Source organism: Pezoporus wallicus, unplaced genomic scaffold, assembly GCF_028554395.1.
Source record: "Pezoporus wallicus isolate ANWC-B61680 ecotype Strahan unplaced genomic scaffold, APGP_CSIRO_Pwel_v1 contig_7227, whole genome shotgun sequence".
Lineage (NCBI taxonomy): Eukaryota > Metazoa > Chordata > Aves > Psittaciformes > Psittacidae > Pezoporus > Pezoporus wallicus.
In genome coordinates, this window is record NW_026637191.1 from 107,932 (window position 1) to 124,856 (window position 16,925).

Here is a 16,925-nt window from a genome sequence, read left to right on the forward strand (position 1 = left end):
ATCAATTAGCAAAGCACAATAGAAGGCGGCAACTGGAGGAACCAGATGCATGTATATCAAACAAGATGTACAAACAGGATATATCAAAAAAGGAGTTAAAGACAGGGAGAACTTTTGTCTTCCACCGTGCTGAGTTGAACTGAGAGCTAGTTACCTACAGGAGACACTGAAGTGTGGACTAGGATTTTTCTTTGGACAGGAAAAGTCTAGAGAAGATTTGTGAGGTATTATTTACTGATGGCAGTATATAATCTGTTTTCAGACAGTGTTATGCAGACAGGGCGAGACGTAAGGGGACCAAGGACATGGCCCTTTGAAACTTCTGCAGAAGGTCAGGAGGGGGAAACCTTGCTGAAGGAGCAATCAGGAAGGTGGGAAAGGGTCAGGGCCTGTCAGCACAAATGTCTGCATCAGCAGTTGATCTGGCTTACGACAGAGAGCAGTCTGCTGGCATGTAAAGCTGGACCTTTTTTTGAAAAACTAAGAAAAAACCTGCTCCAGCAGCTCTTGGGCATTGAGACCAGGAGAGCAGACTGGTGCTATCCCAAAGTGCCCAGACCAGGTGTGGAACAGACATGGGGGACCCTTAGTGCCAGCTGTTTTGTTTCCCTTTGGGCTGGCATTGACGTGAGTGTGGCTCTGGGGGCAGGAAACAAGACAGTGGGGACGTGCTTTGGAGTGGTCCATCAGGGTGTAGATGGAAGCCAGGTACAAGAAGTGGGAGCTGAACTGCTACAGATCTAAACCACAGGAGCAGTTGCACTGGCATTTCTGATGCATATGTGCTGACCATTTGCCAGGAGGGGAAAACAGTGCCAGCTCAGAGATGAGGAGAGCAAGAGTCTTGCAGAGGGATGAGGAGGCAATGGGAGAGAGCCATCCTTGTGGAAGACAGGGGTGAGGGCTGAGAACCGACACGAAGTCACTGACAGGAAAGGCTCAGCGAGGCTGGGGTGGAGGGGAATCAACTCTATAGAGGAAGACCACTAGGGGAGAGCGCGCCATGTTGCTTGGCGTCTCTATAGCAACTGGCCGGCAGGGTCCGGAGGTGCCATCTTGTTTACTATCACCATAGCAACGAGCCTGTCCAGGCCGGAGACGCCATCTTGTTTAGTATCTCCGCATTAACGAGAGCTGCTGGGCCGGACCGGGCCGGAGCCATGGCAGGCGCAGGGCTGCTGGAGGAACTGGAGCTCAGTGCCGAGGAGGTGGAGCGGCTCCAGCGGGCCTTCCGCGACGAGAAGTTCCGGGCGCTGTTCGCCGAGTACACGGCGGAGCTGGCCGACCCAGAGCAGCGTCGGCTGTACGAGGAGGAGGTGACGGCCCTGGAGCGGGAGCGCGGCATGGAGGTGCGCTTCATCCACCCTGAGGCGGGCTACGTGCTGCGCACCAGCCAGGCCGGCTCCCGCCGCTGCTACCTCAACGTCTGCAGCAACCCGCACGTCGGGGCGCCGCAGGCCCGAGCCGAGGACGGCGGCCACCGCTGGGCCCTTCCCTACAGCCTGGCTCCGGGTCGCGAGGAGCTGAGCCGCGGGGGCCAGCGCCGCCTGGTCTACGACGTGGTTTTCCACCCGGCGGCGCTCCGCCTGGCCGCCCGCAAAGCCCGCTTCCGCCGCCTGCTCAGCGACACGGCGCTGGATGCTGTGGAGCGCCACTGCTCCGTGGAGCTCGACCGCGCCAACGCCGTCGTCCTCCGCGGCACCAAGTACAAGGGCGTCCCGCAGGCGCCCGTCATTCGCACCCCACTGCCCGGAGGCGCCCCGCCACAGCCTGACGACGGCGACTCTCCACTGCCGCACTTCCCTTTCCCGCCCGCTGCAGCCGCCGCCCCGCCGCCAGCCGCCCCCCCGCCGCCGGCACGGCCTCCTGGCCCCACCACGCCGCGCTGGAGCATCCGCCACCGCTCCTACGTGGACCTGCAAAACTATCGGTATAGCCGCGACTCGGCACCCAGCCCGGTGCCACGGGAGCTGGTAGTGACGGTGGAGCTTCCGCTGCTGCGGTCCGCCGCCCAGGCAGACCTGAACATCTGCGGCCGGGAGCTGCGCCTCGACTCGCAGCGTCCCGCCTACCGCCTTCGCCTCCGCCTCCCTTACGACGTAGACGAGAGCCGCGGGAGCGCCGCCTTTAACAAGGCCCAGCGGCAGCTCGTGGTCACGTTGCCTGTGGTACCGCAGCCCGGCCCACGGGAGCCGCTAGGGCTGGGCGGGGAGCGGGTGGAGAAGGCCGAACCGAGTGCCGAGGCGGGCGGGGGGGCGGCTTCTACCCCAGGCGGCAGCGGCGGCACCGGCGGCACCGGCGGCACGGTCCAGAGCATGTGCGACGGCGGGGAGGCCGCCGATCCACCCGCCGGTGGCGACCTGTCACCACCCCGCTCCGGCGCCGCTTCTCCTGCTCTGTGCTCCAGCCCCGAGCAGGCTGTGACCTGCGGCCTTGATGAGGACGCCTCTCTGTGCCTTCCCGGGAACCCGGCCCTGCTGACCGTGAAGGGCATCCCTAGCGAGATGGCTCTTCCCCGGGACTCCGGCAGCCCTGAGGCTGCCCTGTGCCCTCCCTTCCAGTGCCGGCAGGATGAGACCTCCCTTACCCTGCTCGTGCATGTGCCCTACATCAAGCCCCAGAGCCTCAGCGAGGACGTGGGCACGAACCACTACAGCCTCCACTTCTCCAGTGAGACTGGTTCCTATGCCCTCTTCTTACAGTTTCCACCAGAAAACAAGCTGGCGTCCACTGAGACCAGCGTTAACGTGTCTGCCCACAACGCTGCCTTTGTGCTCACCAAGGCCCCTGACAGCACTGGGCTCTGGGAGAAGTTCAGCTTCGGCCTTGAAGCCTCCACTCTGCAGGTAATGGCTTCAAAATGGCAGGGTTGGCGTGTCACATTCCCCTGAGTTCCACCACTTTACTGCGGCATGTGACTTGTTGTTTGGATTTGTTTGTGAATGATGTCTTAGGAAGGCATTAGGTTATTGGTCTGAGTTCAGAAGTTGGTAGTGGCGGAAACTGCTTCCCTCAGAGAGCTGCTACCGGATGTAAGTGGAATGACCTAATTAATGCTAGTCTTGTATGAACAGTACAAAGGTCACATCACAGAGCTGACAGCACTGATTTCAACCTCCCGTGCTTTTTTTTCTTTTTTCCTAAGGGAACTTAGGAATTGGACTCAGGGAGATTGGACTAGATGATCTTTTGAGGTCCCTTCCAATATCTAGCATACTGTTACACTGTAACTTCTGATGATGAGTGAAAATGGAGCCTGCCCTATGTCCTTAGTGTTAGCTTTTACAGCCATATAAATTGCTTATGCAGCTTATTCACATGAAGCAAGGAGATGTTTGTAATACACCAGATGTACACACACATGCATACAGTGTCATGAAATGCAGATGTGTGAGAGTGGAGTGTACCTGTGGCTGTACACTCTGCGCGGGACAGAACTCCGTTCAATTCAACCAGAGTAGTACAGCAAACAGCAACAGTTGCTGTTGATTGCCATTTGCTGGTCTAGTTCTTCACCTTCTTCTTACCAGCCTGAATATGATTCTAATTTAGATGTTTTATGATTTTATGCGTTGTTGTTGGGCAGTGATGCTGCCTGTAGTGGGAGGAGGTCAATTCATCTGCTGCATGTGGCCAACTGCCTGCTGAAAACTGGCAGTGTCCCAGTAAAGGGGTGCTCAACTTGTGGTACTCTCACTGTCAAGAAGTGCTCACACAAGTTTTGTGAAGAACTACATTATTCTGTAAACTCAGAGTTTCAAGCATCTTATCACGAGCAAGGATTAAGACTGCACAAATCTTGTGTAACCTTTCAGCTGTGTGATCTGGAGTTTGTCTTTATTTTAGAGCAACAAAATCCTTTGCAGTTTGGATCACATACTGTGGGAGTGCAATTACAGAAAACTGGCAGCTTAAAGTGTATACACTGGGATGGTGGCTTGGAGTATCTCAGTTGCTCCATCCCTACAATTAGAAAGTACCATGTGATACTGAAAGATATTTATCCAATTAGTGGTTATGCACCTGAATCTTCACATTTTATTTCCCATTTACCAGGCTGCATACCTTTCCTGTAGTAGCAAACCCTTTGAAGGAGGAGCTGATAATTTTTGTGTCAATGATTATGAATTTATTGAGAATCACCTATGCTGAACTGTTTACTGTGCATCTCCTCCACTTTTACCAGAGCAGGAGCCTGCAAGTCCATGCAAGTGGGGCCACGAAATAGTCAGCACTACTGTGAAATGGTGTGATCAAGTACTGGTTGCCAATGTGACATCAAATTAGCCACCATGAAAACTACTGCCTGTTTTTTGTATAGGTTAAGAAGGCATGAGGTATTTATCCACTATATGGGTGATTTATCCACCTTTTCAGATAGTCAGAATATCTTTCATCATGTGCCACGGTGCCTACCCGTGCACTTCCTTGTTGTTTTATGGTGTGCAGATTTAAATGCAGGTTTTAAGAGAAGTTGCTTTCTGTGACTCTGTGTGGGGATCTGAGAAGTCAGTTTGGGAACAGGAAATTCTGCTGCAGTATCTTTAGCCCTGTGATTGATAGACATTCCTGCACCCTTTGATCTCAGTCTAATGATTGGAAGTATTTGGTATGTGCATTTCTTATGATGAGTGGGGAACATCTTTTGATTGAAAGTTGTTAAAAGGCCATTCGGTAATGAGATTTTGGTCAATATTACCATTTTGTGAGTTAAACACATCTTTGAATGTGCTGAATTGATTATATATTGCAGAATGTTTTGGGTGGAGTAGTAGGAGGCATTAGTCATGGACCTCCCAGCCATTCATTCATGTAGCAGGCTAAAAAAGATTGATTTTTTTTCTGGCATACAGTCATTTTGGATGCCAGGCCTGCAAATTAAAGCAGCTGAAATAATCTGAAATAATTTGTTCTGTTTGCCTTTTTTTAACTATGCTGTTTCCCAAAAGTGCCTGTGCCAGCACTGATAGCTGCATTCACTCAGAGTGAAGTGAGAAAAATTAATATTTAATTAGAACGACTATTATGTGCTGTCTTCTGACCATTAACTATTTGCTTGTGGTAGCTTCTTTTCTACTTAGGTTGATTTCTTCAATTTGTGTGCTGTCATCTCTGGTGCCTTTCTGCTTTGAGTCTCTCTTTGAATCGGAGCTAGGGTTTTTGCATGGAGATGCGCAAGGATTTGCATCAGTCGTAGGAAGAGTGTTTTAGGAACACACAAAGTAACAGCGCCCTCTTTAATCACTTCAGGGAGCTTTTGGTGGCCTCAGCGAGCAGGAATTTTATCCTGCACCTTGTGACCATGCTGCTGTCTGCTTTTTTGTCACCACTTCTGACACAGTAGCATTGCCAGAGGGTAGTGTGTGATGAAAGAAGAGGCCGGTGATTTTTACAGATCTGAAAATCCTACTCTTCTTTCTTCTGGGAAGTTGGAGCCCAAGGGTTTCTGTGTTGTTTCATGGATCAGATTCATTGCTGGTTTAGTTCAGAAATCCATCCAACCATCCAACAGCTCATGCCAAAGTGGCTATTACAGTACCCTGTTAGGCTGCTTGCACAACTATCCCCCATTAACTTGCCAAAGGGCCAGGGAAGTGTGTTAGGATTAGTGTTCTCCGCAGAAGCAGAAAGCATCTTGTTGGCAGCCTCCTTCCTGGGTTGTGCTGTAGTGCCTATTGCGTGATTTTGATTGTCTGTGTGCCTCTGCCCAGATTGACATGTATGATAATGGTGCTGGTAATTGCACAGCCCTGCCTGGCATGCTTGTGGTGTTCCTGTTATGGCACTGGCCTCTTTTTTTGTTGGAAATTGGTCTGATAGATAGTGATAGAAGAATGAATTGATCTTGTCCTTAGGACACCATTCTTGAAAGAGAATTTCAAGGAGTGGTTTTCCTTTTGTAGTCAGATACGATTGAATCCCTGTGCTGAAAGGTGATATATTTAGAGCTTGGTTTCCACAGATGCTGAGTAGTCTGAATTCCCACACTGGCAAGTGCTTATTTTCAGCAAGTCTTTATACAGTGCAACAGTTCTCCCTGGACTATGTGTCATTACAAATGGTCCTATATTTGATAGGTCTTGATATTGCTTTGGTTTTACTGCTTTCCCATAGAATAGATAGTCAGCTCTCTGCTGACTCTTAGCCCTAACTTCTTAGCAGTGGTTGAAGCCATAGCTTCTCCTTCTCTTTGAATAGTTTCACTCCTTGTCTAAATGTCCAAACACTTGTTATGGTCAGCAGAAATCTTATAAAAATAAAGATTTTGCTACTTGGAACTTTGTTGACCAGGGTCACGTATTTCACTGTTATCTTGTCACTGGCCCTGTGCTCAATTGCTGTACCAGGGACCCTATAGCAGTGATCTTTCTGCAAGGCTTGCCCTGTTTTTTCCAGGGGAATGGGGACTCATGATGTGAGGAAGCTGCCCCTCACTGCCTGAATCACACTGTTACTCCTCATTGTGTTACTCCTCATTGTGGTTCATCCACTAATATTTTTTACATCTTTTGCTTCTATTTGTTTAAATCCTGGGAGCTCAGGCTATGTAACTTCTGCATCAGAGAGTTCCCCTTCATTTTAAGACAACAGAGCCTGGCGAGTAAATGATGAAAAAGAATGGCTGAGAGTTAAAAAACCATTAATAAAATCTGTGAGCCTGCCAGGCAAGGCTTCTGAGAACAACATGTTCCAGAATGTCCTGGTTTATGCCAGAGCTAGAGTTGGGCAATTACAGAAATCATGTCTTTGTAAAGTACTGTCTTTTAATGTTTGGTCTCCTGGGGTTAAATGCTCAATTCTTAACAGAAATAAAATCCAGTTTTCTGGTGGGTGTATCTGAACTACTGAGACTTGGAGGTTCAATTATACTAACATGTGAAACACATTTGCTAGATAATGAATTCTGCCTGCAGTTTTGGGGTGATGTGTGCTTATTTTCTTGTGATTAGAAAAGCATTGGTTAAAGTAATAATTCTCTTTCATGCTGATCCACACCTTTCCTGCCCTTCTCAGTGGCCTGAAATGAGTTTGTTCAGAAGATGTGTACTCATTTTCCTGATCAGTGCTTCCCTCTTGGGATACCTCTTTCTGGGGAGAGAATTGCTGCGGCCAGTCCTTCCCTTTTGTAATAAAAGCCCATGTTCTGCTATGGAGAATATTAAAATTTGACTCGCATAAACCCCAAGGGTCTCCAGAGGACAGCAGGCAGCAGTGTTTCCTCTGCTTTACCACACATTGATGTTTTTTTAACATTTACAGTATGAAAAACATTATACTAAGCATTCCTGATTAGTTCATGGTTTGAACCAAGCATGAGTTAAGCCATTTGCAAGGATTGCTTAACAGAGATATCTGGGAGGGAATCGCACAGCCATATGAAAGCTTTGCTTAACTTCCATGTGAATGTTGATGTGTTCATGGCGAATGTTTTGGAAGGGCATGTTACTGAACGTGAAAAAAGAGGTGTGATTTTTCTGCTTGGCACAGCCACTGGTGCCTTGTGAAGGAGATAATTTTGAAGGTCTTGCTTTGTCTTTCAGAAAGCAGAGGTAAATAACAAGCCTTCCCTCCCTGTGACCTCTGCTCACTGCACACACCTACTGCCACGTGTTGTTTTCTAACCCCTGGACTTCTGTGTTCTGCTTTGGCAATAGGTGTGCTCCTGTGAGACAAATACCTGCTATGACCTGTTTATACAAAACCCCATGGGAACAGTATTATTTTTAGTTGTATTTACAGCAGAGAGATTGTCAGGCTTTGTAATTAATCCTTGTTATCTCATTGAATATATGGTATTTCATGGAATCATAGAATCCTAGAATGGCTTGGGTTGGAAGGGACTTTAAAGATCATCCAGTTCTAACCCCTGCCACAGGCAGTGACACCTTCAACTAGACCAGGTTGCTCCAAGCCCTGTCCAACCTGACCTTGAACACTTCTAGGTGTTGGGTAGCCACAGCTTCTCTGGGCAGCCTCAGTGCCTCACCAGCCTCACAGCGAAGAACTTCTTCCTAATATCTAATCTAAATCTGCCTTCTCTCAGTTTAAAGCCATTTCTCCTTGTCCTGTTACTCCATGCCCTTGTACAAAGCCCTGTTGGGCTTTCTTTTAGGCCCCTTCAGGCACTGGAAACTGCTCTAAGGTCTCCCCAGAACCTTCTCTTCCCCAGGCTGAACAAACCCAGCTCTCTCAGCCTGTCTCCATAGCAAAGGTGCTCCAGCCCTCTGATTTGTATGTCTTGTATGTGCTGTCAGTTATTTTGCTCTCAGACAGATCCTGTCTTTCCAGCTATATTGGACATGCACTTGGCATGAGGGAGCTGAGAGGCCACGTATTCCCTGGAATAGAAATCATCTAGGTGAGGCTGCAGGTAGCAAAGCAGTGTTGCTCCTAGTGCTGGGAGCATGTGGAAAAGGCCATGGGCTAGATGTTCTCCACTGCCTGGGGCCATGCTGCAGCTGTTCTTTTGCTTGGTGATCTCAGAATTAGAGCTCTTGTGAATAAATGTATTTCTTGGTTTGAGAGTCAGCCAAGCATGAAACTGAGAGAGCTGTGTTTGGAAGTATTAAACACACTAACATTTTAAGCCTATGCCACCTTTCAAGGAGAACTCTGTACTAAAGAGCTGAATGGATACTGTGGCACACTCACAGTCCGAATAGGGGTGCTGGATCTCAGTGGGCTGGGGCCGTCCCACTAACTGTACTGCTGCATTTAGGCTTTGACCTTATTTCCAAACTATTTTGAGTTGTGTTACATGCTTTCTTTGAAAGTCAGGGTTCCCAAGCTACTATAAAGAGTTAATAATAGTTAGGGATCACTTCTTAGAAGATGATGCTAGAAACTAGGACTGTAGTGCTTAATCCTACAACAGCTTATTTTTGATTCAGTTTATTCTGTGCTCAGTGTTTCAGGAATCTTGGCATGCTCTTTGGGAGGTCAGAGAAGGACAGAAAAGGAGAACAGAACAAATTTATTGTTTGATATTTTTCAAATTAATCTCTTTCCCAAACTACATTAAGAAATGTAATCAGTTTGCTTCTGCTATAAAACAAACTGATTTCTGAATAGCCTTTAATTGGTAGATGCATTATGGGAATAATGTTCTTACATGAAACAGTTATGTAAGGACACATTATTAACCTACTGATTAAGCTCATGAAAGCTTCTTTTGAGCTGTTTAATCTGTATGAATACCTTATAAAAATTTTCACCCCCAGGACAGGTACTTTTATTCACCAAAACTTTGAACTTCCAATTTTCATGTCGAGCTGGTTACAATGGCACCCTAAGAACTGAGAAGCCAGGAGATCCATAGATCCAAGTCCCTTTTCCTATTCGCATGAGATTCTCATTACAGAATACATGCAAATAATTTCAGCCTGAAATCTGTCTCACTTTTAAAACTGTTGCAGCCTGTGTGGGAAGTAACTTTGGATGGTAACTGGCTACAAGTTTAGATAAAGTAATGCAAACAAAGTCTTTGAGAAGGGCAGCTATGGGGGACTGGCTTTGTGCTGTGCCTGCCAGTGTTGCTGCTGCTCTGCGTTGTCAGTGCTGTGCGATACAATGATGGTTTTGAGTGATGAAGTGTTCTAGAAACCAAAGTCTTTCCTGCTAACATTTATGTTAATTTGGTCTCAGTTTAGTCGCAGGGAAAAATGAATGTGTACCAAACAGCAGATGACAGTATGTGCAGGGAAAACCAAATTTAATTCTGAGTTGCTAAGAAAGTACCATAAATATCAGAAAATAAACTGTTTAAACTGAAGAATTATTTTAGAGGTCGTTGAAATCATCTGCAGATGGGTGTCCTCTGCTGCTCTTTCAGGCCAGAGCAAACAGGCTTTAAAATAAATTCCTGAATCATGCTTTTCAAGGTCTGTGCTTTGATAACATCTGCAGTAATATAAATGCCTTAGCGTATACTTTCCATGAATGCAAAGTCTGAATTACAGTTGCTGGCTGACTGAACAGGCTAATGATAATCGTTATATTGACAACAAACAGCACTGCTTGGGCTTGTGTGTAAAGTGCAAGGTACCATGATTTATGGCAGGTCACTGGGTAGTGCTGTGATAAAATTTTAAATACTTACTTGAAATGTAAGTGTAGTGCTCTGGGAATATGGTGTTGAGTTGGTATGAAACCTGGTAAGACTGTTTTATTAGTAATTAGCCAAAATGATAGGAACATTGTCACAAGCTGTTAACTTTTCATCCCTGTGTAAAATGCTGATCAATAGACCTTCCATTCATTTTTTTTTAACAGTATTTTCTGTGAAGAAAACAAATTATTTTGGTGTTAATCAGGGAATAAACCTTCAGAAAGATTTATTTGGTTCGTGGCCTAAGTGCAAAGTCATATTTATTGCCACTCTCATAGCCAGGGTTCACTGGCAGTGCTGGTACTTCACACCCCTGACCAGGGAAGCAGTTTATATATGGAACTGTCAATCTCACATTCCCTCATAAGGGTCCTCCCAGTTTTATATATGGAACTGTCAATCTCACATTCACTCGTAAAGGCCCTCCCAGTTTTCTTCATTGTATCTCCGCTTTGGTGCATATAAACAGTCGCCTGCTATTTCAGAAATGCTTCCATGAAACTACCCCTGCGTTTCTTGGAATGCTGGGTGCTGAGCCCCTTGGCAGTGTGCGCCCTTTGCCTCTGCTGCTGTTTCTCCATGGCAATGACTTTGGAGGCAACAGCTCTACAGCATCTCACAGGAGGTGACCCTGTGGTTAAAGTTGCTTCAGACAAAGCAATCTAAGGATGTGATTTGTGATAATCTGACATAACAGAAAACTTTTCATTACCTGTTGGCTTTTCAAGCATCTCCTCTCCTGATTCCTGTACCTGTGATTTCTTTTTATTGTTAGTCTGCTTATGGACATGAGCAAGGTCAGGCACCAACTTTAAGAGCACAAATGCACAGTAAAAGTCCTTTCACAAAAGGCTTATGCTCTCACTAGAAAAAGCAAATGCAGGTTCAGAGGGAAAAAAAGATTTTTTTCTTCCATTTTATACCAGAAAAATGGAGGCAAAGAGACTTGCTCACAGTCATAGCAGTCTGGGAGAAAGCATAGAATCGAGCAAGATTGCTGAGATCCAAAACCCACAGAGGTCCATTTCTTAAAGGGGTGTTGAGATGTGGAGATCTTGTAGCAGTTATTTTGGAGGAGAAAACAGTGACAAACACTGGTTTCTTTTTTCGTCCTCACTCAAATTGCGAGTCTCCAGCTTTTAGGAAAATGTTCTTGCTGTTAAAATGAAAACGTGGAGTGTGAAGGAGTGGAGGTGTCAGTTAAAGGTGACTTCGGTTTCTTTGCTGGGTGAGGAGAGCTGTCATGCTGGAGCAGAGGATGCTTTGCTGCACTTTACTTCCAAGCAAAGGCAGGATACCGGGATGGGCTGAACCACCATCACACCCGGCAGCATGCCAGAAACCCCACAGAAGGGAAGTTGAACTATTCTCTGTATGATGCGTGGGCAAAGTGGTTCTTGGCAGAGGTAGAAATATATCTCCTGTGCTGGCCAAGGCCTTGCCCAAGGTCTGGTTCATGAGCCTGTGGGAATTTCAGGGCTGCACAGAGTTTTGTGTCTGTACTCCCTTGCCTTCTTTCTTTACTCTTACACCTCTTGAATGCTGCAGAATATTTCTACAAGCCTAAAGCTTGGCAGGGTCCCTCTCTGGCAGGCAGGAAAAGATACAACATGAGGGAATAAGTACTTTAGGCTTTGGGTACAAAAATGCAAGAAGTAGGTATGTTACTGGAGGGTTTCCTGTCAGAGCAGCCCTGTAGTTTAATCTTTCTACAGACTGTTTCAGCATCAGATGTTGGATGTTTGCCTGGATTGTAATTTTTTCTGGATAGAAAAAAAATTCAGTCCTCTGGTTTTGAAAACCCGCAATAGGTATGTTACAATTTTCTGACTTCTGATTTAAATAGTGAAAAAAATAGGATGCTGTTTTATTTTTTTGCCATACATTATTTGTTTTCAAAATGAGAGTTAAATTTTGTACCCAGTGCGGCATCTGGCTGTGCATAAGGCTACATCCACAGGGGGCGAAAACAGTGCAGAACTGCCTTCTTGCTTCTTAGTCCACAAGATGTCAGTGATAATTGAATTTAACTCTCATTGAGTTGACAAGAGGGTAGAACTGGACTGAGAAATTTAAAAGTATGACTTAAAGTAGAAGGTTTGCAACTTTCCTTTGCTATTTACAATTAAACAGTTCATTGTTAAACAGGAAAGCTAATTCACAGAACATAACAACAGTCCTCTGGGTTAGACCGTTTTTATTGTGACGATATCTGTCCTTGCCCGCAGCCTACAGCAGATGATTTAGGAAGACTATGAGGACAGGGAAAGCTCTGCAGTTCTTATGAAACAGAACCTCCAGGATATATTTTAGGACCTTTAATTACCTGCAACTGATTTAAATCTTTAAACCTGGAGCAACACGTTTCACATTGTTTGTGAACTGCATAATAACAGCCTCAAAACAGGTCCCAGACAGTTGCCTTTAACTGTGGATACTTCTCTGTTTCTTCTAACTGGTGTTTATGCTTGCCAAAATGGAGATCTGAGAAGCCTCCATGGATGGATGCGAAATGGATATAGCCATACTTGTTTCATAGCTTTTGCTTTAGAAGGCCTGATCTTGAAGTCTGAGGGTTCAAAGATTCTGCGGTGACAGTCCAAAGAGGTGTTTGCATTTTCCTAAAGTAAAGCACTGAAACAAATCCATAAAAGCCTCCCTGATGTTAAGACAGGTAAGGACAGCGGAACAGTGTTGGTGCAAATAGTTTCTCAGAGGGAGTCTAAATCTGTATATTAGTCACATACTGAAAGAGAGAAAAAACATGTTTTTTTTTAATCTTTGTAATGACACAGTTCCATACTTTAAATTGAAATGAGCTAAGCACTGGTCCTCAATTCATTTCAACCTGTTACTTCTGAATGTCTGATTTAGAATTTCTCTAATGAGACATGAGTGTGCTGTGAAATTGGTATTGTGAATCAGTATCCTGCCTTTGTCTGGAGCAAGTTTCTTGCTCCAATATTGCTGAAGTAGAGTATGAAAAGAACACAACCTGCTCTTTCTTTTCTTTAGGAAAGATGGTTTGTCAGTGAAGAAAACATTGATGGATTTCTAGGCACTGTTTCATGCCCTTCCTTTTGCTTCCAATCAGCACCAGAAAGCCAGCCATTAATTGAAGTGCTTGATGTTACTGAGGACAGAATTCAAATCAGGTTGACGGTAAGGATCTTTCCAGCAGTAGTACATATTGCTCACTCACTGATTTATGTACTTCAGCAAGATGATCTGAAGTCTGACCAAAACAGCTTTGCTCCTGTCTTGTCTTGATACAGCAGGGAAGACCGTAGAGTGGGGTGTATTTGCAAGTATAAAATGCCAGCTTTTAGAAGCATAGGTTCACATTTGTGCCATTTAATGTGACCAAGGGATTGAAACTTCTTGTATTTCATTTGGAAGATGGAGAACTGTGATACAGTTGCTAAAGACAGTGCTTTCTCCTTGCAGGAATACAGCATGGCATGCACACACTAGATCTCTCATTGGTATTAAAAAAAAAAAAATTACTAAGTACCTAGTATCCCTCATTCAGAGGGGCTCCAGGTGCTTCCAGGTCAGAGCTGATGACAGCATGCTGCAAACAAATCATGGCAGATGTCATCAGAATAAAAGCCATAATGTTCTTAAAATGGAAATGAAGAAGTGAATAATTCACATCCTTCAAGTACCCAAGAGTTTGAGCACATGTACTGGAGCCCATGGTTAGAGCATCCCACCTGGGTGTCTGGTAATCAGAAATGAACATACCCAGAGGGACTTGGGGTCAGGAGGGAGTGGAGAAGCAGAGAATCTGGCTGCTGGGAGTGTGAAACAGAATGGCTGTACAGAGGGTACTCAGTCACAGCCACTGCTTCACTCTGCCTTGTCACACAGGTAGGGAAAACATTGAGGATTTTGTCTGAGAAGAACTGGGTTTTGTTATCTTTATTTGGTCCAACAGTTTGGTGGTTTCCTGTTGTGTAGATAACTAAATATGTTAATCATTGGTCTCAAATTTGCTACTTGTAATGTTTAAGGTCTCATTCAGGCTACCCTTCTTCCTCAATCACCCTGTCTGGGTAAAGGCTGCAAGGCAGTCTGCTTCTGAAGTCTGTCACAGGATTAAAATTATGTCCCTTTGCAATACAGCAGATGGACAGATGAAGAAAATAAAACATTAGTTTTTGTAAGGAGGTAAAACCCCCAAATCAGCTAGGATTTCTTGGTAGATACTGCATCAGAAGTAAATTTAAAACTCTTCTTAAAGGTAATATGCAGGGACAATCAGATCACTACTGTGTCCATAAACTGGAGACTGCAGATACAGTTAATGTGTAGATGGCTTCTTGGAAAGCAAGTTAAGATGACGAATGTTACCTGTGGAACTGAGCTGGAGGACCAAGGAATTTACCCTAAAGATACTGGGTCCAGCTTACATTAGCTAGTGTGGACTGTACATTAAAAGTTCAAATTGTTGGAGGGCAGATGTGTTATGTTTTGGCACCTAAGAAAGGGAAGCTAAGTTACCTTAAATCATCACATCTTCCTGTGGGAGAATCATCCACTGATGAGAATGACTTACCTAGTGTTTCTTTCTCTTCTTGCTACAGTGGGGTCAGAAAGGGTTGGGTGCGTGAGAAAGTGACTCAGTCTTTGAATCCATGAATCCAGCTGCTCCTGGACAGATTCCTGGCTGATCCTGACTGTCCATGGATGGGGACATACAAGTTACCAACTTTTTTTTTTTTTTTTTTTTATAAAGCAGTCAGTACCTAAAGGTGAAATTGGCTGTTCCTTAGACAGCACCAGGTCTCACAGTTCCTACTCTCCTGAGGCAAACCGCAGCAATTCCTGGATTAACTTGCTTAGGCCAATTGAGAAAGACTTTCTAGTTACACCTTTTACGTGCGACGGTGATAACTTCCCTACTTGCAAGGTTAGAGCCCATTTCTTGCAATGAGAGTTTAGATTCCTTGGCTGATTTTCTGGCTCCTGAGCTGTTGAAAACAGCCTGGGTGTGGTGACTGGCTAGTCTTCCCCGCTGCTAATTGCAATGGAGGCCCTGGTCACTTGGCAGCTGCCCAGCAGCATTTCCTATTGGAGAGGAAACACTTGGGAGGCAACCAACCTCCTTGCCACTTGTTCCCATGAGCGGTACAGGATCAGGAAAACCTCAGCACTGTCCTGACTTGGCTTTCTGGAAGTAGATGTCGGAGAAACAAGTGTCTTAGCCTGTCTTTACAGCAATTTTGTGTGCCCAGTCTGTTTCAACTATAAACCAATTCATTTGTTTTCTTGACAGCCGCAGGAAACAGTCCATTCTGAATGTGATGGAAAAGAAGAAATGCATAGCAGCTCAGGAGGAGAGCTTGATGAAAAGACAAATGGCGACTACCCCCAAACAAAGGCAGAAACAAACTGTACTGCCGCTGACACAGTTGAGGGAGAACGTGCTGCAGAAACTAACAAAATTTCCACATCTTTTGCTGAAACAATAGGAAAAGTAGGTTGTAGTTCACACCATTGTTTGCAGCATGAACCTTCTGACACCAGTTCAGCGATTCCTGGCGAATCTAGGAGAAAGGAACCAGATTTAGAAAGTGCTGCCATTGCAGATGAAAGGGCTGTGGCTGCAAGCTCTGAAAAACAAGCAGGCCTTCTGCGGGAGGAGCAGGCGGGAGGCGAAGGGGATGAAGTGGCTGCTCCTGCAGGGTCAGCGCAGGGGGACCAGCACAGCTCGGACAGCAGAGCAGCCTCCCCGCTTCTGCGAGAAGTGAGCACGCAGGATGGGAGTGTGCAGATCATCAGGGATCACGTAACGCACTGCCCGGTCACCTTCCAGAATTCTTTGCTGTATGAATTAGACTAGTTGAATTATTTTAGGATTTCCTTCTGTTGTTCACTGCTTTACTGTGACTTCCACAGGTTGGTTTATGACTTTAGGACCAAGAGTAGAACATGGGTTCCTACTCAAACTGTTTTGTTTACACGTTGACAGGGAATACCTGTATTGTTAATAATTTGTGAAGTTAGTAGGTCTGAGTTTTCTTATGTATGGGCTGAAATAGTTTTACTTAACCAGAAGGGTGCAGTTGAAGATGAATATGAGCTTGGGGAAGAAAAATGCATCTTAATATTTACATACCTTTCTTAGTCTCTTGCTGCATTACAGGGAGCATTTGTATATATTCTCCTTTTAACGGCTCCCTCAGGATTTGCTGTGTTTAATCCACCCAGAAATGAGCAGTAGTCATCATTTTTCAAACCTTTTTGTGATAACTGGATTAGATTTGCAGTGATTTGTAGCAAGGAGCTGAAATTTCTAATTACACAGAGAAGTTCTAACTAGTCTCTGAGAAATAACCAGCATTTATACTGTGTATTCCATCCTAGCGTGTTACTTTAGATCCACAGCATCCAGACCTACTCCAGTCTGTCAAGCTAGCAAATTCAGCTGCACAGTAAAAGCAGCCTTTTTTGTTGTACATCTGCTACAAAATATTTACAATTTGTAAAAGGCATTTTTATCCCGATTACTTTTTAAAAACAGTTCCCCAAGAGCTTCAGCATGCTGTTTGCTGATTCACCTCTCTGAAGAAAGGAACAGATCTAGTAATAAACTTTCAGTTCCCTTTCTCACTACCTCTGAAATAACTTCTGTGTTCTTTTGAGTTGTAGAGGACACAAACATGCTTTAGAAGAAAGTTCAATTTGACTTGTTTCACAGCTGCTCTGGAGTTCACCCTTACATTTCTCTGTTAGATGCGAGTGCTTGCAGTGGGGGTATATGGCATAAGCTTTACTCTTCTAAGCTTGGCAGAGACCACAGCTGCCAGAA

At 45.3% G+C, this 16,925-nt stretch overlaps 1 protein-coding gene across 2 annotated transcripts; it reads left to right on the forward strand.

Moving 5' to 3' along the window:
* The first annotated feature begins 1,153 nt into the window (after nt 1–1,153).
* On the forward strand, nt 1,154–16,138 carry DNAAF2 (dynein axonemal assembly factor 2). Of its 2 annotated transcripts, XM_057403833.1 has the most exons (4): nt 1,154–2,168; nt 2,703–2,846; nt 13,124–13,270; nt 15,390–16,138. In XM_057403833.1, the coding sequence occupies exons 1-4, from the start codon at nt 1,161–1,163 to the stop codon at nt 15,954–15,956; spliced, it is 1,866 nt and encodes a 621-aa protein (XP_057259816.1). In that variant the 5' UTR covers nt 1,154–1,160; the 3' UTR covers nt 15,957–16,138. The 2 variants fall into 2 exon arrangements, with proteins under 2 accessions (XP_057259816.1, XP_057259815.1); XM_057403832.1 differs by having other exon boundaries at nt 1,154–2,846.
* Nucleotides 16,139–16,925: the final 787 nt, after the last annotated feature.